The sequence below is a fragment of the Trichechus manatus genome, unplaced genomic scaffold (genome assembly GCF_000243295.1).
Source record: "Trichechus manatus latirostris isolate Lorelei unplaced genomic scaffold, TriManLat1.0 scaffold00050, whole genome shotgun sequence".
Lineage (NCBI taxonomy): Eukaryota > Metazoa > Chordata > Mammalia > Sirenia > Trichechidae > Trichechus > Trichechus manatus.
The window spans coordinates 6,900,726-6,925,458 of record NW_004443986.1 but is presented as its reverse complement, the minus strand read 5'-3'; the positions used below and the strand labels follow the sequence as shown (position 1 = coordinate 6,925,458).

General features: G+C 37.9%; 1 protein-coding gene across 1 annotated transcript in view; it reads right to left on the bottom strand.

Moving 5' to 3' along the window:
• The window catches only part of ITGB8 (integrin subunit beta 8), an 89,716-nt gene that overhangs the window by 30,445 nt on the left and 34,538 nt on the right, over positions 1-24,733 (bottom strand). The window contains exons 2-6 of the mRNA XM_004377439.1: positions 21,736-21,821; positions 14,887-15,058; positions 5,825-6,071; positions 4,251-4,416; positions 3,512-3,670 (exon numbers count right to left, since the gene is read on the bottom strand). Coding sequence (XP_004377496.1) covers positions 3,512-3,670; positions 4,251-4,416; positions 5,825-6,071; positions 14,887-15,058; positions 21,736-21,821 — 830 coding nt within the window. The remainder of the gene's footprint in view (positions 1-3,511; positions 3,671-4,250; positions 4,417-5,824; positions 6,072-14,886; positions 15,059-21,735; positions 21,822-24,733) is intronic.

Below are 24,733 nucleotides of genomic sequence, written 5' to 3'. Positions count from 1 at the left end.
AGCTCATAAATACAATTAGGAGTAGAGTAGGGTATGATCTTGCCTATTTGAATCTCTTTATCCAAGACCGAGAGTCATACTAACACCTGAAAATCCCATTAATAAGGGTTCACTGGATACCCTGTGCACTACTCCCACATGGTGCCCCTTGGTCCCCATTCACTGTTACTGAAGACTCGGAGTGCTCTCTGCATCTGCCATGGGTGAGGTGAATGGTTGTAAGGAAGGCTGGGTGGTGACACAGGACTCTGACTGAGGGTGAAAATGACCCTGAAGGAGCTGGGTTGGGGAGATACAGTGAAATTCCAGATCCTCAGAATTGATAACCTATCTTTATGTAATTAATAACTTTCATAGTAACACCTATCATTTTAAAAAGAATGACATATTTAAACTGCCATTATTATTGGATAAATGATAAAAATATGTTACTAAGCTTTCATTCCAGTACTTACTTGATCTTAAAGAAAAAGTTGTGGAAAATGTGTAATTTACTCAACAGTGTAATACACGCACACGCACACACATATAACTTTTAATAATATTTGGTTTTGTAATTTATGGTTTATTTTGTCTTTAAGTTGTAAGTAAGACAGCAACTAAAAAGTTAGATGAGCAATTTCACCAAGAATATCACTGTATCATTGCTCAGTTTCTTCAACGTTTCAGTTGAGACAGTGTGTGGCAAAGCAGTAAGAATGTAGATTTTGACAGAAGACTGAACCGGATTGAGCCCTAGTTCAGCCACTTTTTAGCTATATGTCCTCAGGCAACTGACTTAACCCTTCTGACCTTCAGTTTTTCTATTTATAAAAGGAGGATAATTATGACTACCTTATAGAGTTGTTGGAAGGATAAATTTGATACTGTATCCAATGTGTTTGCTACAGTGTTTTTGGTTAATAAATATTAAAAAAAAAAAAAAGTGGTAGTTGCTATTATTCTGGGATTCACACTGACCTTCATGAAATGGCTATGCATACATGCAGTAGAATTCTGGTCCATGTAACTTAGAAATATAAAATTTCTGTTATCAATTATTTTCTTTAATACATAAAATAACCAAAGAATCTTGGATCAAGAAGCTCAGATACCATTCAATATTACTTGTATTGGCTGCTAGAGATAAGTTAGGAAACAGAGTGTTTGATTACTTATGCTTGTTCAACTTATACAATTCCTCTGTTACAGTCAAATAAGAAAGGGAGGACTAAATATGCTTAGAGTCAGGGTCAGGGTAGCCTTAGACATAGGAGTTGCCAGGGCTGTGGCACATCTTGTCTATATAAATGCATGGCACAGGTTATCAATAAAAATACTTCAACTTCTTTTGTTTTAAGGTAATTTTCCCCAAAATGAAGGGAGTGACCATTTTTAGGAAGAGGAACCACTTAAAGTACACACCTGGGATAACTGAAATAAAATTATTCTCCTAAGGTATTAACAAATGCACTGTTTGTTGGTTTACTCAATACACCACACCAGTGACATTTGGGAGGTTCATTCTTTTAAAGAAGTGGAACAATGCTCAAAAAGGAAAAAAGCAGTTCATGACAGACTATCCAAATTCCTGGTGTCATAAGAACCCAACAACTGCCAAAATTCCACCAGATTTATAATTTATTTTCATAAGATTCTATGACATGATACATGTCTAAAATTATGAGGGCATTTCGTTGCTTAAGGAATACTCCCTAGATCTAAGCAACAACACTCTCTCAAATACAGTTATAGAGAGATAACATCAGTGACTTGGCAAAACTTCAGAAGAATAATGCAATTCGAGAATAACATGATTATTATTTTCTTTAAAAAGAAAATTTCTCCTGGTCTCATAGTAGAATAGTTCATCCTGTTTCTGCCTCCACTCCCCAATAATTAAATTCGAACTCCACTTCAGATTAAAAGAGGTTAAATAGAAGTAAGTTAATGATAGTATGAAATGACAAAGCTGGAGCGGATGGGTCTGTCAAAGTGAAACGTGGCCGAGTGGGAGGGAATTAGCAAACGGAATGACACTACTGGGATAACTCCGAATCCTAGATTTTTCCATTCAAACTCTAATTACCTTTAAAAAATCTTTACACTTTGAGATTGCTTCCAAGAAGCTAAACCCACCAAGGTTTGAACTTGCTTTATGTGGTAAAACATGTCTGGGAGGGTGTTCCAGATTAACTATTGATCTATTTAAATGTTTCACAGGGGAAACATACAAATTCCAGTATCACTTATGTGCTTCTAAGAGTGCAGTTACCAAACTGTGTGCTGAGGTGCCCCAGGCTACCGTAGCGAACTCAGAAGGGTGCCACAAAAGATCTTAAATTTTGAAGGGAAACACAGTGAAATTCAATACCTGCCAGGAACAACTAGCTGGAGGTAGTTCACAGTTTTAACATTAGATTCAACTATATTTCTTTAGAGGATATCGTATGTTTGCAAAGCTGAGTCTTTAGAGAGTGTTCTGATAAACAAGAACAGTGTGGAAATCAATGTAGAATAGGAAATGAGCGTGGTGATGTCCAATCTGATTCCAAGATTTGGGAAGCTCCCGTTAGCAAGTTATTATGATTATTTAAGAATGACATAAATACACACACAAACACACATACATGTGCATTATTTTTTTTAACTGGCCACTATTCTTAGTACATAATATTTATTGACTTATTTGAACCTAACTACTTAATAAACAGAACTGTTAAGCATGTTTTTTGGTCTACAGGCACTACGGAAAAATTAAACACACTAAGGGCACCACAAACTGAAGAAGTTTGGGAATTTCTGTGTCATATACTCGCATAAATGTATAAACAAGTATCAGCATCAGAAACAAAATGATGCTTTGTACAGTTGGTTTTCTACATCTAGAATTAGCAATGTTGAGAAGATGTGGTTCTGGGAGACCGTATTTAAGCATATGATTCATACCTTACTCTAACCCTCAGGAAGCAATCCAGACAGCCACCAATTTCAAAGTACATTCTACACATCAATAAGTTTTTAGGGGGAAGGAATGAGGCAGAGTATAGAAATCCTGCCTACTCATCCTACTAATTTTTTTCATCTCCTTTTAGTTTCTACCGATTGCATTGTGAGGATTTCTCAAGCCTGGTACACTTTTCTTACTACTCCTTAATATGTTTGTAGATACCAACGCTGTAGAACTAGTTTATTTGTATAAAGCAAGGACATACTTTTTTTTTTTTTTTTTTTAACCTTGGAAGCTCTCTCAAGTGCATAAAAAGTAGCCTTTGTATCACTTTTATTTTCATGGAGTGTTTTGTAGCACATCAAAGAGTCAACTACCAGATACTGTGAAAGTCTTTTAGCATTGTGTATACTGATTAGCATTTATAAATGGGATTGTTCCATATCTCTCAGTCATGGCTTATCCTGGCTCTCTAGCTTGCTCCTTTAAGTAATTTCTTGGTACAAGAACAGCCAAATTGCCAGTTTAAACTTATACTTTAACCAAAAGAGCCATAACTACTAAGGGCTAATGCGACATTACCATGCTTGTGGACTTGACATAGACGTTGTTTTTCATATGGCAGTTCCCGTCGTTTGGCACCACTATGCCCGCCAATTTGCTATCAAGAGCAAGATGAGATGTCTGATCTGTCATCACCAACAGCAATCTTTTAGCTTCTTTTCGCCATCCAATATGACTCTTAGAACAAACATGGAATTAGACCTTGTACAATAACGTAGATCTGTACTGTGGTCTTTACCTTCCAGTAAACATCACTTCGAGTTAACAAACATTAAGTCAAGCGGGAATGATGTGCATGAATCCAGTGCTGCTGCAGAAGTGGCATTAATTTTTAATTGCATGTCCTCTATTTAATACCAGCCATTCACCCACACTAGCTCCCGGCCAGAGATTTCCAGTGTTCCTCTGGAGGAGGAAGAAGCCAGGCTTCCTGAGAGCAGGCACCCAAGGTGGTATGACTAGGCTGTTTCTGGTCCCTCCCTGGAGGGTGGTGCATGAAGAGAGAAGCCCTTTTGGAAAGGATTTCCCACATGCATAAGTTATTCTTTCCCTTTTGTCTCTTTCTGTTTATATCCCTCACCCAATTTAGCCCCTCTGCCCCAAACACATACCAAAATGAATAACATTGTGACTAATAAGAGATAAGAGAGGAATTCATTCTTTTATGCTATTCTGAAAATAGAAAAGAAAATAAAAATTCTAAATTCTTTCAGAGTTGTGCATCTGAGCAAACACTCAAAAACGTGAAACTTTTTACCTCACAGACGGCTGCCTGAAGCATGGCATCAAAACCTCCTTCTGGTGTGTCTATATTTCCAGAGATCTTCTGTCTGTGAACTGCTTTTTCAAACTCAGTGATGTTCTCCGTCAAAGACAGCACATGAATGTACCCGTGGGGAGGCATGCAGTCTAAATTATAGTCACTACATGAGAAGAGAAAAGACGCAAATTCCATTTTGCTGTGCCTCCTTCAAAGTTCCAGAATATTACTAACAGTAAAGTTCTACGGTTGGCATTAGAAGGGAATCCATTATTTTGCAAAGGACATTTTACAAAGGGAAAATTTGTACTTTATAAAATCAGAAAGAAGTTTAATATTGGTGAATAGTTCTTTGTAAGTAGGAAAGAGGAACCTAAGGAACTGCTGTTCAAAAAATACAGATTATAAACTTTCTTTTTGCTTTACTAAAAAAGAAAATTTCTCTAATACAGGACACATAAGAGCTTTTCATACACTAATATGCACTGTCTTCAAGAAGGAATAAGAGTTTATAGTGATTCCCTATCATTTTTGACCACTGAACAGCTGACAAACACTTTTAGGAAAATATTTTGGGAATTTAGTTAAAACACCATACTATTGTTTGATTTTTGAAAAATATTGCACAGATTTTAAAAATGATGCTTGGCATGGAATTATTGAGGAATGAAAATAATTTATTTAAATTGTTTTGTGAACTTCATGATATTCTAGAAAGTGAGAATCACTCCTTTGGTGCATTTACATTCCAGCGAAGACTCAGAAGCTCCATTAGGAGATGAATCAGTCTCTGTTCTGGTACAGCAGAGAGCAGAGTTGTTTTGGTAAATTGGAATAGGTACTGTAAGGTGACCTGGGCAATTTATGGAAGCAGGAAAGAACATGTTAAAATAAAATGTTTTAGGAAGAAAGAATTATACGCCATTATTTCTCTCAGAAAATTTAGCAAGCTAGTGATAATAGTGTGTGAGAAACATATTTTAAGGTCAGTTCTTTCATGGTGGAGCACGTGATATTTAGGATCAGACCTAACATGACAAGAAAAAGTATTCCTTCTAAGCAGTCAAATTCTCATCCTTTGACCTACTCTCCATGCGGCAGCTGAGCCTTCTTTGTTGTCAGGTATAAGCAACATAATTATAACACAATCACAATAAAGTCATGGAAATATAGATGGAATACTGGCAAGATAAATAAATACTTTAAAATGCAACAAATATTAATTCCACAAATTTGGAGCATTCAAAAAGGAGAAATGCAGAATTTCCAAAGGAATAATTATATATGTGACAATCTAATTGCTGATATTTTATACAGTTACTAATATTATATAAAGTTTTAAAAAAAAAAACTGAATGACCAATATTTGAAGAAATATATAATAAAAAATTCAAGCTATAATCTCACAAGTTTTCAGATAGAAACATTTCTCCTCCTCCAAATATTTTAGACTCTAATACGACAAAAATACAAAATTTTATATGTTCTTTATATGAAACAAAACAAGTGAGAATTTACAAGAGAAGAAAAATTCATTTAGCAATCTGAAATCCACATCAAACACTAGATACCTGCACTGATTATGAATCCTTTCTGGGTGGATGCTGATGTATGGTGAGACTGTTTTATCAACATATGAGCCAAATCCAAGGCGGAAGTCAAGGGAGAAAAATGACATTTTTCTAGATAAATCATTTCCAACAGAATTTAATTTTTCTATATTATTATGCATCGATGCTGAGACATCAACTAGATAATAAAGATCCACAGGGTATTTCTTCAGAGGATGAATTTTCAACATAAAATTAGCTTCAGCTCCTAGTTCAAAGAAAGGAAAAAATCATATAGTCTTCATTTCAACATCTCAAGATAAGCTGTCAATGAATCAGGCACGTGTTAGCATCTAGAACAGATACCACAAATTTCATAATGAATGAAATGAGGAATATTCTGGAATAGTTTTAAGGCAATTTGAAAAGCATACCAATTCATTAGTCTCCAATATCTGCAATGCATTCCCCCCAATTCTGCAGATCAGATAGTAACAGATGGATCAGCTCAATATAAATGTAACATGAAATATATTTATCCTCATATGAACCTGTATTTCCCTTGGTATCTAGAAAATCACAGCATAAAACAGCAAGCAGCATCTTGAATAGGTGGCTGTGTTTGTAGAGTGATTCAAGGAAAACCAGAAAGGTACCTTAAGAAAATTACCGCTTATTGGATGCAGTGGTAAATTTATTCTTTTGGGTTAATGCATATTTACCTACCAGATGTAAAAACTCTGGTACTGGGTAGTACATCAAGCTATTGAAAATAATTAGTACCTCACGAATTACTTGAGAAAATTCCCAAAAATTAGCTGAAAGAAGAAATGAGACAGTGTTTTAAAGAACAGTACCCAGGATTGCCAAATTGGGGACTTAAGGAACATACAGGACAGCCTTTGTCCAACACATACTCGGTGCTCAATAAAAATATGTTGAAGAAGGATCATAGAGTCACTAGCTCTGGGAAAAGAACTGTATGAGAAGAGAGGAATGTGGGGAAAACTCCAGGGACAACAGTATCTGCAATATAGTTTTGTTTAGCTGTGCCCATCACTGTTTGAGACAACGACCTGGGTTATTCTCCTTGCACCCTACATAGTTGGTAATGCTGTTTTTAATTTAAAATATATGGTGAAAGAGAATCCATTTAAATCCAGGCAATTTAGGATTTTTAGTTATACTTTTTTAATCAATAAAGTAAATGTTTCATAAGCCATTAATTATGTGTTCTTGGAGAATGATGTTTTGAGTGGAAAAAAAAGTTTTTTTAAAATAAACACCAATTTGTATAAACGATTTACCGTCTGATCTACTTATTATAGACACTCTCTAATTTACCAAAACATATTTTCAGTCTTAATGTGCTTAAAAGTAGTAATACTTTCTTTGAAGTTATTTTATAAATCAGATGTTTTTCAGTCAGATTACCTACCCAATGTATTCAAAGTAATAAGGTTTTACTAAATATACAGTAATAATTATGGGGGTAAGAGGCTATTACTCATTCCTAATTTGCCTTTCTGTGGCGCAAACTCCATTAGTGTAGCATTCTTAGCTTTCTGGCCAAAAATTTCAAAGGACAACTGGGGCATGCTTAGCCTAGCCCAGCTCACTCTCTCAGCCCTTTCCTTTAGGAGCTAGGCTGCCTCCAGAGAGCATATAGTCTTCTCTGTTTCCTCGAGTCTAATGAAGAGGCCTGTCCCTGTGCACAAGTTCTATCATTTGGGTGAAGTTGAATTCAAGAGACTGTTAGGATCTGGTGCACAGGCCCAGATGAATGAGAAACAGAAGCAGAATGTGAGCAGAACTGGGGTGCTGTCCATGCGGAGAGACCTGAATGTGTGTTTTAGCATTTTGATCTTGGCAGTGTGTAGAGATATGTTTGAGCCATAAGCTGTTTTTTTGTTGCTTTTTTTTTTTTTTTTTACAAATTTTGTAGTTGGTTTTTAACTGTTGTGACTTAGACATAAGACTGATATGGCTGAAAGCCTTAGGCCCCAGTCGGATGTGTCTTTTGTCTTGGTGGGTCATAGCAGCAACTCTGTTAAAAGATGGCGGCTTTCTGTTTTCACAGAGTCGAAACTAAACGCGCTGGATATTCAGCATATTGTGCAGGTGTCTCAGTAAACAGGCAGTTTGGTGACCTCAGCAAAGAGGCAGAGTCTGTGCAGTATCAACAAAGGCACAGTCCTTGGAGACCTAAGCTATTCAGGGAGCTACAACCAAATGCCAGTCACATAGGGGCCCTCAACAGACCTGGGCTGCTCAGACCCTAGCAAGCAAACTCTGGTCTCCTGGCCTCAGCAAAGAAGATGGATGTGAGGAAGCCTTGCCAAATGGTCAGGGTTTGAGAGTGTATGTACTCTGTAGCTTAGTTTTGGATGACAGAAATGCTGGCCCTGGCACAAGTACTGGGGCCAGTTGAAGATCCTGGCAAAAACAGAGGCCTCAACAAAACAAGTTTTCACAAAAGAGGAAAAGGAAATCTTTCCATGCACAGGCTTTTAGTTATTGCTGGAGAGAACAGTAATCACTACTTTTAAGCTGCAAAGTACCTGAGTTCCCTGTAAGGATCTAGCTTTGAGTAGCCAGCTCTAGGTAGGTAGCCCTGGATAGGCTGATCCCAAGTCCCAGTCTCCTTGTTAGGGAGGAAATTGAAGGGACCAAGCTTGGATTGCTAGGGCTTGCTCGTGAGTTTGAGACACTCTCCACGATATGTTTTCAAGTTGCCTTTGGATTAGCTGGAAATCCTGATGGCATAGTGGTTAAGAGCTACAGCTGCTAACCAAAACGTCAGCAGTTCAAATCCACCAGGCACTCGATGGAAACCCTATAGGGCAGTTCTACTCTGTCCTATAGGGTCACTATTAGTCGGAATCAACTCAACAGCAATGGGTTTTTGTTTTGTTTTTTTTTTTGGATTGGATAATTGTATACAAGGGAGAAAACTTCTCTGGGAGGCAAGTTTCTTAGGCTTATGTTTAGTTATATTCAATAACATTGTTATATAGACAACTTGGCCTGGAGTGTACTATCTAAATAGGTTCGGTTGTAAGGTAACATGGGTTAACATTTAAACTAAATGTTAATGGGGGAATACTGAAGACAATGTGCCATTTTATCTTTCACAAAAGTTAATTATAGCTGGTCTTGTCATCTTGGGGATTTTGAGTATGAAGATAAAGGGTAATGGTGACTTAATTTGTGTCTCTGGTATCTTTCTTTATTCATCACAGGAAGTAAACGAAGTCATCTGCTACAATGGGAAATGAAATGGGTGATAACTCAGTCTTTTCCTGTTCAGGTACTCTGTTGCCATGGTGCAAAGACTTCATTCTTTTCAATAGCTTTCTATTTCTGGAGTACAGGTAAATGGGAAGAATGTATTTGGGTGTGTGCTTATGGGAATAGCTTTAAACTGTCCAATTATCATGGTAATCTAATTTTTCCTTTTATTCTGGGATTCAAATTATATTATCTCACCCATCTTAGGTCTTTTTTTTCTCTCTCTACATTAGAGAGTCAATTCCTACCACTGAACATAGGTAATGATTGATAAGGTCAACTGTGAGGAAAATAGTTATAACCAACTACAGTGTTTGGCTGACAATAACATTTTTTTCTCCAGTTTTTTTTCCCCCCACTTTATGCATGTAGCATTTCCAACATAAGGCAGAATCAGGTTAATTTTAACACTGTGCCTCAACTAATTACTGTTGACATCCTACAGGGTTTGAAGTTTGGGAATCTGTTCTGATAATTTAGTCCTCAGTCTATTTCTTTATTTTGTTTATCAAGTTAGATATAGCCACAGAAAACTCATTTTAGTATGCCACACCATAGCAGCACCACTCACCTGTCAGTTTGTCACACTGTGGTGGCTTGCATGTTGCTGTGATGCTGGAAGCTATGTCACCAGTATTTAAAATACCAGCAGGGTCACTCATGGTGGAAAGGTTTCAGTGGAGCTTCCAGACTAAGACAGACTAGGACTTTTTCTGACAAAATTGGCCCGTGAAAACCTTACGAACAGCAGCAGAACAAGGACTGAGCAATTTTTTGTTCAGTTGTACATAGGGTCGCTATTAGTCGGGACTGACTTGATGGCACCTAACAACACCACCACCATACGAATATGTTCCCTTCCTCACCACTCTTTCTTGTCCTTTGCTTGGATTATTTCCATAGGCTCTTCATTTGTCTTCTACTCCAGTCTCATTTTCCTGCAGTCACTATCTATGTCACTAAGTTGATCTTCCGAAAACTCAGAATTGCTTGTCACCCCCTGCTTAAAATTTGTCAGTAACTCTCCATCAGATGGCTAATGTCCAAGTATTTAATGTGATAGATAGCTCCATAATCTTGCTTCTATCTGTATCTCTTATTCTAGCACATCAAACTTCCCTACATAAGTTACACAAATCCATTCTCCTGCCGAGCTTATGTTTTTGTCTCTGCCTGTAGCGTCCTCTTCTGCAGCTAACTACAACTTTAAGACATTTCTCAGTTATCTGCTCCTCCCTAGACTGGGCTAAACATCTCTCCTCTGTGCTTTCATGGCAACTGGATCATAGTTACATTATGGTGCTTACCACATTATTATGAGATTCCAGACTATGCATCTTTACCTTCTTTTAGTCACTGAGAGCTACTTAAAAAAAAAAAAAAACCCACTGCCGTTGAGTTGACTCAGACTCATAGTGACCCTATAGGACAGAGTAGAAACTGCCCCATAGGGTTTCCAAGGCTGTAAATCTTTATAGAAGCAGACTGCCACATTTTTCTCCCGTTGAGCTTCTGGTGGGTTCTAACTGCTGATCTTTTGGTTAGCAGCCAAGCACTTTAACCACTGCTCCACCAGGGCTCACTTCTAAGAGCTACTAATTGAGATAATCTTTGTAAAACATTTAGCACAGTACTAGGTATACAGTAAATACATATATGTTAGTAATTATTACTACTACTAGATTCTAAGCAACTTTAGGATAAGAATTATGTTTATTCACCTTTGAAGCCTCTGGATTTTGCACACACATAATCAATTCAATAAATGTTATCTATATCTACATGAAAGTGCATGTGATATACATTTTGGTACAGCATTTCATAACACCCACATATTTACCAAACTAGGAAGCTAATAGCTATGACTTCTTTCCCACAGTGTTTGCTGTGAGAGCTTACATAGAATTTCTCTACTTGAGGAAAAAAGAACATCACCTAGCCTCAGAATGTTTATACTGTCACTGTGTTATCTCCTGGAAAGCTTCACCCTCATACCTTTTCAGATCCTAAAGGCTAGGATCCTTATGTCCTTCAGTTAACCTCTAAATGAAGAACTGAGCCTTTGACACAGAATAGCCAAGAGGACTTGGAGGAAAGGTGATGACTGAGTAGACCAAAGAATTAAGAGTTAGAATGAGTTTGTAAACTGCTCAGACAAAGGTGTGAGCATCCCTGATGAATTGGCTACAACAAAGAAATGATTAGATATTAAGAAAAGATAATTAAAAACTTTTCTGCATGAGGTGAAACTGAAATATGAAGAAAACATGAAAAAATGTAGGAGGAGAAGCCAATTTCTATTCATTATAATTGAGAAGGGGAAGGAGAAGTCCTGAAAATAAGATAGCCTAGTTCAAAACAGCAAGGAATGGACTCTAGCCCACTTCTGAATTTCTGTGGGAGATAAAATGGAGGATGTGTGCCAGGGGCTAAGGTAAGAAATGTGGGGATTTCTCTTTTTTACTGTATTTTTAAATGTTTTGAATTAAGGAAGAGTATGGTAGACCTCAAAAATCTTAAATGTTAAAATATGCTCTACTAAATTAAAGGACTCCTTTAAACTATTAAAATAAATAAAATTTGAAATTTTTCTTGAATTAGTGAAGTATAGGTTATACTAATTCTTCTCACATATATTTTATTACTTGTGAAGCAGAACTAGATAATTACCTTCTCTACTTATTAAGGACTTAATTTTCAGCATTCTTGGGGAATGTTAACTTGTATCGGTCATCTATTTCTGTTATTATATTCCATAAGATTAATAGGTAAAAATAAGAAAAAAAAAAAAAAGATACAGTTGAGGAAATAAAAAGTAAAAAATAATGTCAATTTTTTCAATCTCGTTTAAAATATTTGATTTAAAATACAGTCCAACTAATATTAAGCAACATCATGATAAATGGAGAGAACGCTGGAGTTGTCAAAGATTTCGTTTTACTTGGATCCACAATCAACACCATAGAAGCAGCAGTCAAGAAATCAAATGACATACTGCATTGGGCAAATGTGTTGCAAAAGACCTCTTTAAAGTGTTAAAAAGCAAAGACGTCACTTTGAGGACTAGGGTGCACCTGATCTAATCCATGGTATTTTTCAATCGCTTCATATACATGCAAAAGCTGGACAATGAATAAGGAAGACCAAAGAAGAATTAACACATTTGAATTATGGAGTTGGCAAAGAATACTGAATATACCATGGACTGCCAGAAGAAGGAACAAATCTATCTTGTAAGAAATATAGCTAGAACGCTCCTTAAGGGCAAGGATGGTGAGCCTTTGTCTCACATACTTTGGACATGTTGTTAGGAACAACCAGTCCCTGGAGAAGGACATCATGCTTGGTAAAGTACAGGGTCAGTAAAAGAGAGTTAGACCCTCAATGAGTTGGATTGACACAGTGGCTGCAACAATGGACTAAAATATAGCAATGATTGTGAGCATGGCACAGGACCGGGCAGTGTTTTGTTCTGTTATATACAAGGTTACTATGAGTCAGAACCAACTCGATGGTATGTAACAACAACAGCATATTCCTTTAAAAATTTAGTCAGTGTATGATGTAATAAAAAATTGATGAAAAATAAAATTGTATTAGATGCCACATTTAAGGTTGTGAATTTTTATCAGATAAGAATAAAGTGATCTCAGACTAGTTTGAGTGAGAAAGCTGAAATATGGTCAAGTTATAGATGTCTACTGGAGTCCCTGAGCAGTGCAAACAAACAATTAATGCACTTGGCTGCTAACCAAAAGGTTGACAGTTCAAGTACACTCAGAGGTGCCTCAAAAACAGACCTGGTGACTACTTCCAAAAATCAGCCACTGAAAACCTGGTGGAACACAGTTCTACTCTGACACACATGGGTCACCATGAATTGGAATCCACTAAACGGCAACTGGTTGGTATAGGTGCAGTATTGCTTGATGTCGATATAGCCTGAAAGGGGACATGGCCTTGTGTTAAGACCCTGGAGAATCTTGTGGATGAACAATGGGGAAGGCCCTGGATGATGATGTTAAAAAAATAAAAATGTATAAAAAAATGGAGATTTTAGAACCAGTTTCAGAAGATCCAGGTAGGCTTATCTAAATGATTAAAACTAGGATAATGAATCTATTAGAATAACAGGAAGAAGAAAAAAAAAATCATTAAAGATGGTTGGGCAAACATCTTAACAGGATGGATGTGCAAGGGAAATGTTTGTGTAATTATAGGAAAATCTAAGGGAAGAATCTAGTGAACGCACTGATTTAGGATTGGGTGAACAAGAGCATGTAAATTTACATACACACTAACCACACTATAATTTTTTGCAACAGGAGGTGGCAAGAGCCATAATCTTATGAACCTAATTACTTTCATTTTTGCAGAACCATTTCCAACTCTTGCTCTTGGTGAGGGGTACATACTGTGATGTGTAATTGTTTTATATGGTGAGGAGCAGTTTTAATTGGAAACTGGGAACATGCCTAGGGCCAAGAAAGAAACAGACGTTGTTTTTCCGGTAATCAAAGCGTCTGGAAGAAATAGCTTAGCTTTGGAATGGGGAGGGGTATGTGTCAAGAATGGTTACTTAAAAACTTAATGACAGGACAAGACCACCCAGAATGAAATAACGAAGGCCTGAAACCAATGGCATATGGCTTTAAACTAAATCCGTCTAGTTGAATGGTGCATACCCATATTTGTGCACCTGGGCTTATCTTGCTATGTGTAGTTTGTACACTGGAATTTTCTAGTATTGTAGGAAAATGATTACTTTTGAGAAGTCTACAAATGTGCCACACTGGGGAATACACTGCGATGGAAGGGGAAGCAAGGGGAATACACTGCGATGGAAGGGGAAGCAAGGGAAGGAAAAGGAAAAAACCAAAAAAAAAAAAAAAAAAAAACAACCCCAAACCCTTTGCCATCGAGTTGATTCTGACTTACAGGAGTAGAACTGCCCCATAGGGTTTCCAAGGAGCATCTGGTGGATTCAAACTGCTGACCTTTTGGTTAGCAGCCATAGCTCTTAACCACTACGCCACCAGCGTTTCCAAAAGAGGAAAGGTGTGTGTTAATCTCAGGGGACATCACAAAGCAGTCTAAGGTAATTATGAAAATTTTGTATTTTATTTTTGTGCTTAAAAGTTCATCACAACGGATCTAAGGACCTCATTCAACACATATCTCCTAGTAATTAATAAATCAACCAATCAAGTTAACAAACATTTATGAGTGTTGACTATGTGCCAGCACTCTGCTAGGCACTAGAGAAACGAGATAGAATAAAACCTGTTCCCTTTCTCCCAGAGCTGGCAGTGGAGTGGGAACACAATTATACTGCAATGTAGTCAGGTCTGTAAACAATTATAATGTAGTGTGGTCAGATTTGCAGAGAGTGTCCAAGTCACACAGCTAGCTAGTACATTGTTGCTATTGTTCGTTGCTGTCGAGTCTAGGCTGACTCATGGCAATCCCAGGCATGCAAAATAGAACTGCTCTATAGGGGTTTCAAGGCCGTAATCTTTCAGAAGCAGATAGCCAGGCCTATCTCCTGAGAAGACTCTGGGTGGTTTTGAACTGCCAACGTTTCGGCTAGTAGTCCAACCCTTAACCATTTGTGCCACCCAGGGACCTAGTGGTACAATATAAAGACTAGAATTCTGACTTCTTGATTCTGAGCCCACTGTTATTTCTACTCCAACAATACTGCCTGCCACATAAAATTAAATATGAACAACTAGAATGAAGTATAATTTTGAATAAAGATTTATAAGAGGATTATTTGAAAATCATCAAACCTGGATGCAGCTGGATTGACACTTCTCCTGGTGTCACCTGGGTATTAATTTCATTTCCAGTTGGTATTACACGCACAGATGGGTATTCTATCGCATCAACTGAGCAGCCTTTGCTTATTAAATTGGAAACAATATCACAACGTTCACTCCTTGATCCACCTAAAATGAAAACCTGTTTAAAAGAAGCAAAGTCACTGACTTTCATAGTGTATATCATCTCAATTGTAACCAAAGAAAACCAGATAACAAATATTACAAAGAAGCCATCTTCCAGTATTGCACAAATTATGGAACTGTCCAGAATAGCTGCATATTTCCACTGAGCAAACTGGAAAATCTGCCTTAAATACAACTTTAATTTCTAAATCTTATTTAAAAAAAGGGAAAATGAATTATTAAAGAGTATATTTAAATCAAGCATTTTAAATGCTGTTAACTGATCACTGTAAAATTACACCAACTTAATTCTTTCTAAATATTTTACTTTGAGAAGACTGCTCCAAAAGGAAATTTAGTCAAAATAGACCTTTCAGTGGTTCCAAATGCGAGCCTCAGTTCTCAAAGAACCCAACTGGTATTTTTATTATGGACTGTTATGTTTGGAATATGAGTGTTAGCCCTTGGAAGTCACATGCCTAATTAAGTACTGAAAATTCATAAGAGAATGAATTGTAAATCTATATTTCTTAGACCAAAAAAATCTCCCAACTTCTCATATACAGAAGAGCCTGTAAATAATCAAATAATCCAAATAAGATGCTGGTATGGTAATAAGCAGGAAGAAATCCGATTGCAGCTGTAATTCTCCTCAATTTGCAACTGAATCTAAAAAATTTCACTGTCATTCCACATTGGTTAGTTGATAGTTATCCAATGTCTATCCAATAAATTTGGATCAATGAAGCAAGCTTAAAATTTAATTTATTCTGGCTGGGAAAAATTGGTATTTTTACTTTCCATGTTACCATTCAGTTTTGTTCCTAAACAAGGGAAATTCATTAAAAGTATAGACATATGTTTTATTATATATAATGTTGGCTTGACTGATTTGGGATATTTGTTTTCCACGTTAGCTGGATATTTGCTCATGAATCTTCCTAGCAGTGGCTATTTTGAGCTGGCATCCATTTATTCCTCCTTTAGTTCAGCTGACTCAGAGAGTTGGATTTCCAATCAATTAATCATTCAGGCAAAAAAATGTTGACTAAATACTTACTCAGGGCCAATAATTTGTTAGGTGCTGAGGACACAGAATATGGCAAGACACACAGAGACCCTGTCATCAAAGAACCAACAGACCACTGTGAATTCAGTCATTGAGCAAATAAATGTAACTGTAATGGGCATTAAACTTTAGGGAAGCACAGAGTATCATAAGGATATGGAGAAAAGGGATTATCATGCTTAAGGGGACATGAGAGCTGAATATGAGGTCACTGATTATGAACACGGACATCCCTGGCACCAGTGAGAAATTAGATAGAATGGTGGTAAGCAATATAAAAAAATTCATACATTCTTCTCCCCTTCTGTCTGGGAGGAAAATGTAGAACAGAATTCAAAATTCACGAAAAAAGACCAGACTTACTGGTCTGACAGAGACTGGAGATCTCCCAAGACTATGGCCCCCAGACACTCTGCTAACTCAGAACTGAAACCACTCTCAAAGCCCACTTTTCAGACAAAGATTAGATAGACCTATAAAACAAAAAATTAACATGTGTGAGGAATGTGCTTCTTAGTTCAATGAAGTATAGGAGACTAAATATTCCTGTTCAAAAGCAAGACGAGAAGGAAGGAAGGGACAGGAACTGGATGAATGGATACACGGAAGCCAGGGTGGAAAGGGGGAGCATGCTGTTAAATTGTAGGGATTGCATCCAATGTCATATAACAATATATGTATGAATTTTTGAAATTAACTTTCACTGTGAACTTTCACCTAAAGCACGATAAAAAGAAAAAAAGAAAAAACAAAAAAACCAAAACATTCATATAAGGATTTTAATTCCTCTCTCCATTTAGAGCAGGAGTTGGCAAACTAGGATCAACGAAGCAAGTTCAGGCCATAGCCTGTTTTTGTATGACCTGTGAACTAAGAATGGTTTTTTACATTTTTGAAGGGCTCTAAAAAAAAATTAGAAAAGAAGTAGAAGAACATGTGACAGAGACGGCATGTGGTCCACAAAGTCTAAAATTTTACTCTGTGGCCCATCACAGAAAAAAAGTTTGTTTATCTATGATTTAAAGTGTGGAACACACTTAGAGCTATCATTATGAGACAAAAGGAAATGTGACCTTCTTCTTCAATCAAGATTTTCAGGTGTCATTTCGTGAATGACTTCACGGAAACGGAGAAGTTCAATTTGCTTTGCTCTTAACCATGCGTCTAGATTGCAGCCTGAACTTTAACGTTTTGAAAGTCTTACTTTCTTGTACCCAAAGTTATCCTGTCTCCCCATAAAACTTAGAGGTTGTGAATGTGAGATTTAGTTTATAAATTTGGAGTTCCTAAGAGAAAGGTGGCATATAAGCCAGCTGAGTATGTGTCACAACCCTCCTGAGAGCTTCAGGCTAGGTGGAGGCGCCACACCTCTCTTTCAGCCTGAAGAATACTGAGGGTGCTTAAGGCTTGATGAGTCCTTGGGTGGTGCAAATGGTTAATGCACTTGGCTGCTAAGTAAAGGTTTGAGTTTACCCAGATGCAACTCAGAAGAAAGGCCTGGTGATCTACCTCCAAAAAATCAGTTATTGAAAATCCTATGGAGCACAGTTCTACTCTGATACACATGGGATTGCCATGAGTTGGAAGCAACTCATGGCAACTGGTCACTGGTAAGGCTTGGTACCTGTTTGCCCAATTATGTCTCAAATGACATGCCAAAGATGTAAAAACCCCAAGACATTAAATCATAGAATAGAAATAAAGTACAAATAGCTCTGAATTTTTTTTTCCAGTCATGGATTGTATTATTTATGTATTCAGAATGAAAAAGCAGCAATTAATTCACGGAAAGTATACATTAAGCTATGCCATTTGACCTTTAAATGTCAAATAGTTTTGCTGAAACAGGCAAAATAGTCTCAATTATTTTGCAACATCTGAATCAGCATGGCTCTTTTTACCCCACTGTAAAAACTAAGTTAGAAAAATATTGCCAATTTGACAATTAGGTTTGAAAATGGAATAAAAGACTGTGGAATCAAAATAAAGAATGGAATGCTGCCCCTGCCCACTGTGGCCTACTTTCTACTTTGTATAAAAGAGAAGTAATTTGAAACCACACCCTTTTAATTTTTGGTATTTGGGTCGCTATGAGTCGGAATTGACTCGATGGCAATGGGTGGGTGTCACTGTAATTTCTTCTACTTCTTATGTTTTACTTTCCTACAAGAAACACAGAAGCAAAGTCATACTCCAACTTTCTGCATGGAAAACCTATCTGAGAATGAAAAGCCCAGGTTGGAGTTACTCCGGTTGGCTTTTCACCAATTATTTCTTTATCCATTTAATATAATAATCTAGGGATATGACTAAGAAATTTTTTTCTTATACTCATTTCTGAGTCCTTCCAGCTTCCAAAATTGGCAACCTGCACAGAAACAAAAGAATTCTATCATCTTCCCTGATATGGATTGAATTATTTCTCCCAAAATATATGTTGGAATTCTAACTCCTATACCTGTGGATGTAATCCCATTTGGGAATAGAGTTCTCTTGTTATGTTAATGAGGCCATATCAGAGAAGGGTGTTTCGTAAACCTAATGACTTTTGAGATATAAAAAGATCAGATTAGACACAGAGAGAAGCAAGCAGGAATGGGAGTAAGATAGATGCCATGTGGAGATCTCCAAGGAATGTGAGAAGAACACTAGAGAAGCTGAGACAAGGACTGTCCCCCAGAGTGGACACAGAGAGCCTTCCTCTAGAGTTGGTGCCTCGAATTCAGACTTCTATGAGAGAATACATTTGGGTTCATTAAAGCCACCTGCTTGTGGTATTTTTATTATAGCAGTACTAGCAAACTAAAACGTTCCCTTTTAACAGAGAATGCTCTTCATATTATATTTTAGTACAATTATGCTCCAAGGCTGTCTTCTAAACTTCTGGCCATGCAATCACACCCTGAACCACATGTATCAGTCTGGAGAGGAAGAGAATTCTTCAGAACTTGCCATTTCTTTCACATACGTTAGAAAAGGAACATGAGGAATTAAACTAGGTTGTTTCAGTAAGGTTTTTTCTGTTCTAATGGTTTTCCAATTACTTTTATATACTATGGAGGGAAAGAGAAGGCCAAGTAAATGGAACAGCAGATTAACATTTTACGTAAGAATGGAAGCAAACTGAATATACCCTGCTTGAGTTGTCTTGTGGTCTTTTACTTTTAACCAGCTTTGAAAATTATACAAGCCAGGCTTATTTTGTTACTGCTTATCTGTTCTAATCATGAGCAGAGAAAAACTGCCCCTTCCTTCATTGCTCTTTCATCCTTCCTGGGTGAGAAATAAGACATCATTTGCATCTGTTCCTAAATAGTGGGTGATTTTCAAAATTAATCATTACACTCTTCCTCTCGATGATGTCAGGTCAGCCAGTGGGAGTGGACAGCTCCTTCTGTTCATGATGAGGACCGTGTCTGAGTTTTAACCTTGGGATTGTATTCTTCACACAGTCTTGGTTCCCTAAACCTGAATAAGTTGCTTCAGATTCTCACTAAAGTCCTGCATAATAACACTCCCATTTCTTAAGCATTACTTGTGTGCCAAATTCTTCCCATATATTATTTAATTTTCACAACACTCTGAAGTAGGTCCAATTATTATTTCCATTTTAGAGATAAGGAAAACCAAGTTCACAGTAGTCAAGTAACTTAACATATTTATAGCTAGAAACTAGTGAAACTGGGATTTGAACCTAGATCAGTTTCACTTCAGAGCCTGTTTTCTCAACACCCATATTGGACTGCACTGTACTACACAGAAGAGCATTTTGGGATGTGAACAGCCAAGTGAATTTCCCCATGTTTTCCCTGGGGTCCCATTGGAAGGATCTGACCAACAGTGGACACAGGCTTGCTTTCTTTGCTCTGGCAGCCACCCCTCTTCCCCTCGGCTTACTCATTCCATTTGACCACTTGTTCCTCTGAATACTCAAAAACCCTCCTCCCCTGGCAGGGCTAGTACTGCTACTCCCAGAGCTATGACTCCAGATTTTTTATGCCAGTTACAGTGAGAGATGGGGAAGGGCTTCTCTACCTCCAGAAGCTGATTTTCTACACAGCTGGTATATGACATCTGGCTGACAACTGGGTTTCTGAATCCTTTTTGAAAGTCCCTCCACACTACCCTCATTGAAGTAGTTAGCAGCTGGCACAAACTTCAGGGCTCTAGGGATCTTCCTTAGTGATAGAGTAAAAGTCCAAAATGGAGCACTTGTTTGGGATCAGGAAACAAGAAGTCATGAAGCATTCTTGACAGAGAAAAACCTGTAAGTAAACTCCAAACTCAAGTTTTCATAGATGAGGAAAGGGAGGCTCAGACTGTAGAGTGAATTCAGTCTGGTCATTTGGCTCACAGGGAGTGATGGGATCGAATCCAGATATTCTAGAACTGTCCTCTCTATGATAGTGCCTGATTCCATGGACTCTGGCAAAGCACTGCCTACTTCATGAGTGACATCAGATTTTCCCACTGGTAGAACCCAGAGTACATCCAGGGATCCTGCAGAACATCAGTAAGAGAGAAGCTTACTTCCAGACATGGCTACTGTTCTTGAGCTCCTTCCCTGTCTCTATCCTGCCTTGATTTACTAAAGAAAGTGATGTCCACCAGCCTTTGCTTCTTGTCAGCTTTCTTTTTCCTCCTGGGGGATACAACAGGGCAATCAGTAACAAGAGAGGTAGGACATATGATGGCAAGCAGTTCTTGAGCTGAAGTGGTGGGCTCAGTGGGGAAAGCTAGAGAGCTTCCTCCACATCAAGCAAAAGGGCTCTGATACCCACAGCCACACAAGCAAATGCAAAATTATACGGGCAAGCTCATAAATGAAGAAACCTCAAGTCAGGAGATGGCTTTTTCAGTGCAATTTATTATATACGGTTAGTTCTCACTGGAAATGACCAACAAAAGGAAAAAAAACCTCAGAGAACATCTAGGGCCAAGAATGAAAGAAAGCATTCTAATCTTTTTACTAAGAAGATGATCATTGAAATGTTTCTCTTGCTAGAATACAAAAACACTAATTTTGGACAATATACGTTTTTGAATGATTCTCCATTCCACAGAATTGTAAATATACATGATGTCTCATGAATGAGGTCACATGGCAAAAGAAAAGCATCCCATTTTCCACAAGTAACAAATGGATTAATGTACAGTGTTATGGAACAGTCAGTCATTTACCCCCAAGTATTTCAAATAAAGCAAATGAAATGAACCAATAAATTATCTCGCTTTTCTTTATAAGCAAGTACGAAACAATGATCCAACTTGGACAATAACCTAATGCCTCAAGCTGCAACAAGAATTTCACACCAAAGCCTGTTGAACTATCAAAAGTTACTATCTGTGTTTGCCAATTCTCTCTATAGAACAGATGGAAAACATAAAATGGTTTGCACTTCATTTCAAAATTACCATAATTTTCCTAATAAAAAGGTTATATTTTATATTCAGCCAGATGCACTGTTTCCAACCATAAAACCAAATAAAATTTTCCTGATGTTCAGCAGTACCTTTTTTCTGAAGCATCTTCAAGGCACAGCGTGTTAGGGAAATGAAATCATGCTACAGAGAAGGTCAACTGTGAGGAAAAGAGGGAAAAAGCAGGAGAAAAAAAGGCACACCTCTTGAGCACACCATCCACATTCCGGACCCAGCGCAAGGCACTTGGCACAGGATGCTGCATTCGAATCCGCACATCTATTGTCTTCTGCAATGGAGTATAAAACGAAGTATTACTGGTTTAGTCTCACACTGGGCAGTGTATACAGTTCTAGACCAAAACATATTTTGAAACCTGAAATAATGCCAACAACAGCTTTAACATACTTTGGACAGGTTATCAGGAGGGATCAGTCCCTAGAGAAGGACGACATGCTTGGTAGAGTGAGTGGAAAAGAGGTAGACCTTCAACGAGATGGAATGACAGTGGCTGCAACAATGGGCTCAAGCATAACAATGATCGTGAGGATGGTGCAGGACCGGGCAGTGTTTAGTTCTGTTGTAAACAGGGTCCCTATTAGTTGGAACTGACTCAACGGCACCTAACAACACCACAAAAAAATGTGTGATTGCTTTGGGAAGAGTTAATCTGCACATTCCAAATGATCCAGCATTTTCTGGATAGCTCTTCTTATTTGGTTTCATAAGGTTGGGGGGAAATGAGAGTGATGAAAATGTGACTTTAGTTAGATTTTTGGGTTTGGCTGGAATTCTGCTGCAATAGTATGGGAGTCTCCAAATATTTTTAGTATGTCGAAATTTTGTTGTACTTAATATTATCTGAACCAAGTAGGTATTTTTGGTTATAGAGTTTTTACTGTAAAAATAGTCACATACAGACATCATTTTCAACATATAAAGTTGAGTCATGTTGAGTCATAGTGAATGAACTTTGAGATACATTCTTAATGGGTATATAAAGTAACTAACTTTAGAATTCTGATCATCTTAACATTGATTATTCTGCATTGAAGGATACCAGAACCAGGTGTAATGGCAAGATTATTTTAGAAGTAAAGTAGTTAAAACAGGTGAGTTGTTTTAGTTACCCTAATTTAATTTCTCAGACTAGATCACTGTAAGATCTTGACCAATTAATTTTTCCACAGATTCCCGCACTTAGCTGTCATATTTGAATAACATAGTTGTGCCTGGAAACTATTTCCCTTTATTCCTCCTAGCCACTGACTACTTATACCCTTAAAAAGAGGCTCATCATTATAGGCTTAAACACATACAATATCATACAGAATGAATATTATCTTATCATGAGTTTTTAGCGAAACAACCACATCCCTCCTACAGTCTGTCCTTTACTATGAAATGTCCCAAGGACACGGGATATCCTGGTCATAAGCAGTTCACCGTGCAAGTGAGAACAGGACCACCTACGCAGACAATAAAATACAGTATGGCAAATGCTACAAGAGCGGTATCACCAAGGAACTGTGGCACCACAGGAGAAGGAGCTTCTCACTCTGCTTTAGGGGGATGAGCAGGGATAGGGAAGAGGGCATATTTAAGTATGGCTTCCCAGAGGCAATAAAACCTATCTCTCTTTGCTGTCTCACTTTATTTCTTTTAATCTGTGTTTATCTATTTAAAAAAAAAAAAGTAACAGACATAACAGAAAAGTATGCAGGTTTGTGTGTATGTGTGTGTGTGTGTGTGCGCGCACAGTCATGCATGGACACGGTGGTTTTAAAGGGGATAGAGCCCACATAATCTCTGGCTACCTCCACCCAATTGGTCTCTCTTTTACTTCTCTCTGTCTCAATTTTCCCCAACATTCTGGAATAAAGAGTAAAAACAGTCCTGACCTGGAGGAGGCATGGGGGTGCATGTAGACAGTGGGAAGGAGGAAAGAGGCACTAAAATCCTGTTGCTGTCGACTCTGACTCACAGTCACCCTACAGGACAGAGTAGAACTGCCCCATAGATTTTCCGAGGAGCAGCTGGTGGATTCGAACTGCCGACCTTTTGGTTAGTAGCCATAGCTCTTAACCACTGTGCCACCAGGGCTCCAAAGAGCCACTACAGGGGAAAAAACATTGCAGAGTAGCCTTAACTAGGGTGGTAGTGAGCACACCATCCTGTATTTTACTGGAAAACCAATGGGTTAAAACAAAACCACCCTTTTCGAATACCTCTGATGCTCTATTATTTCCTGTCTGTGTTCCCTTCTACCTTGGCTTGGCTTTATATACACTTCTTCTATACATTACCCAAAACTTCTTCACTGACCTTTCCAGACCTGGCCTAGAATTCCAAGGACTAAAAATGTGGCTAATGTCTCAAGCTCTGTTTGCTACCAGCTTGGCTCTGCCTGTGGCCCTCCTTCACCTAACTGTGAAAACTCTCTAGTCTAAAAACCTTCCATCTGGCTTAGCCTGCAAAACTGTAAAACTTGCTTATTCCTGAAATATTCACAAGTGTGAATGACCTTTTTAGCTTTTGTTCCCAGAAAGAAAACGAGTTTAGCTTTAGAAATGAAGCACATTTGCAGACGCAACTTAACCTTTACCTACTCAACCTTGACCCATCTGGAACGCGGAATGAAGCCTGGTTTCAGCTGAGATGTGCCCAAGCCTTTAACTCAACAGGTAGGACTTGTGCACTGGCAGTGAAGCTGGCAGTCTCCTGGAAAGAAAGCTGCAGAGTCTGTGATATGCTCTTTGTTACTAATGGTCTCTGACTCTGTCCTAAGTTGACCTAGATCCAAGCTCAGGTCAGGCTTCTACTTCCTCAGCACATGTGGTAAATAATGAATTGACAACCAAAAATCCTTGTTTCTTTGTGTTTTGCTTTCTGTTGTCTTCAAAAAGCTGTAGTGCCAACCTCGGTTCTAAACTTTAGATACCTAAGGATGATGACTGAGAACGATAGGGACTTTGGTCCTGTCAATACTACCCAGGTTCCAGGGCTGACATTTCTCAGAATCTACATAACTACAAGAAAAATGATCCCATAAATGGATACAGAGGAGGTAGACCTTACAGTTCTGCAGAACTGGAAAAAGACCATAAATTGAGCTTCCTGGGAACAGTGTCAAATATTATTGCTGGACAGTGTCATGGTTAGACTTCACGGAAGACAAGCCAGATACACTTCGGGCAGCAG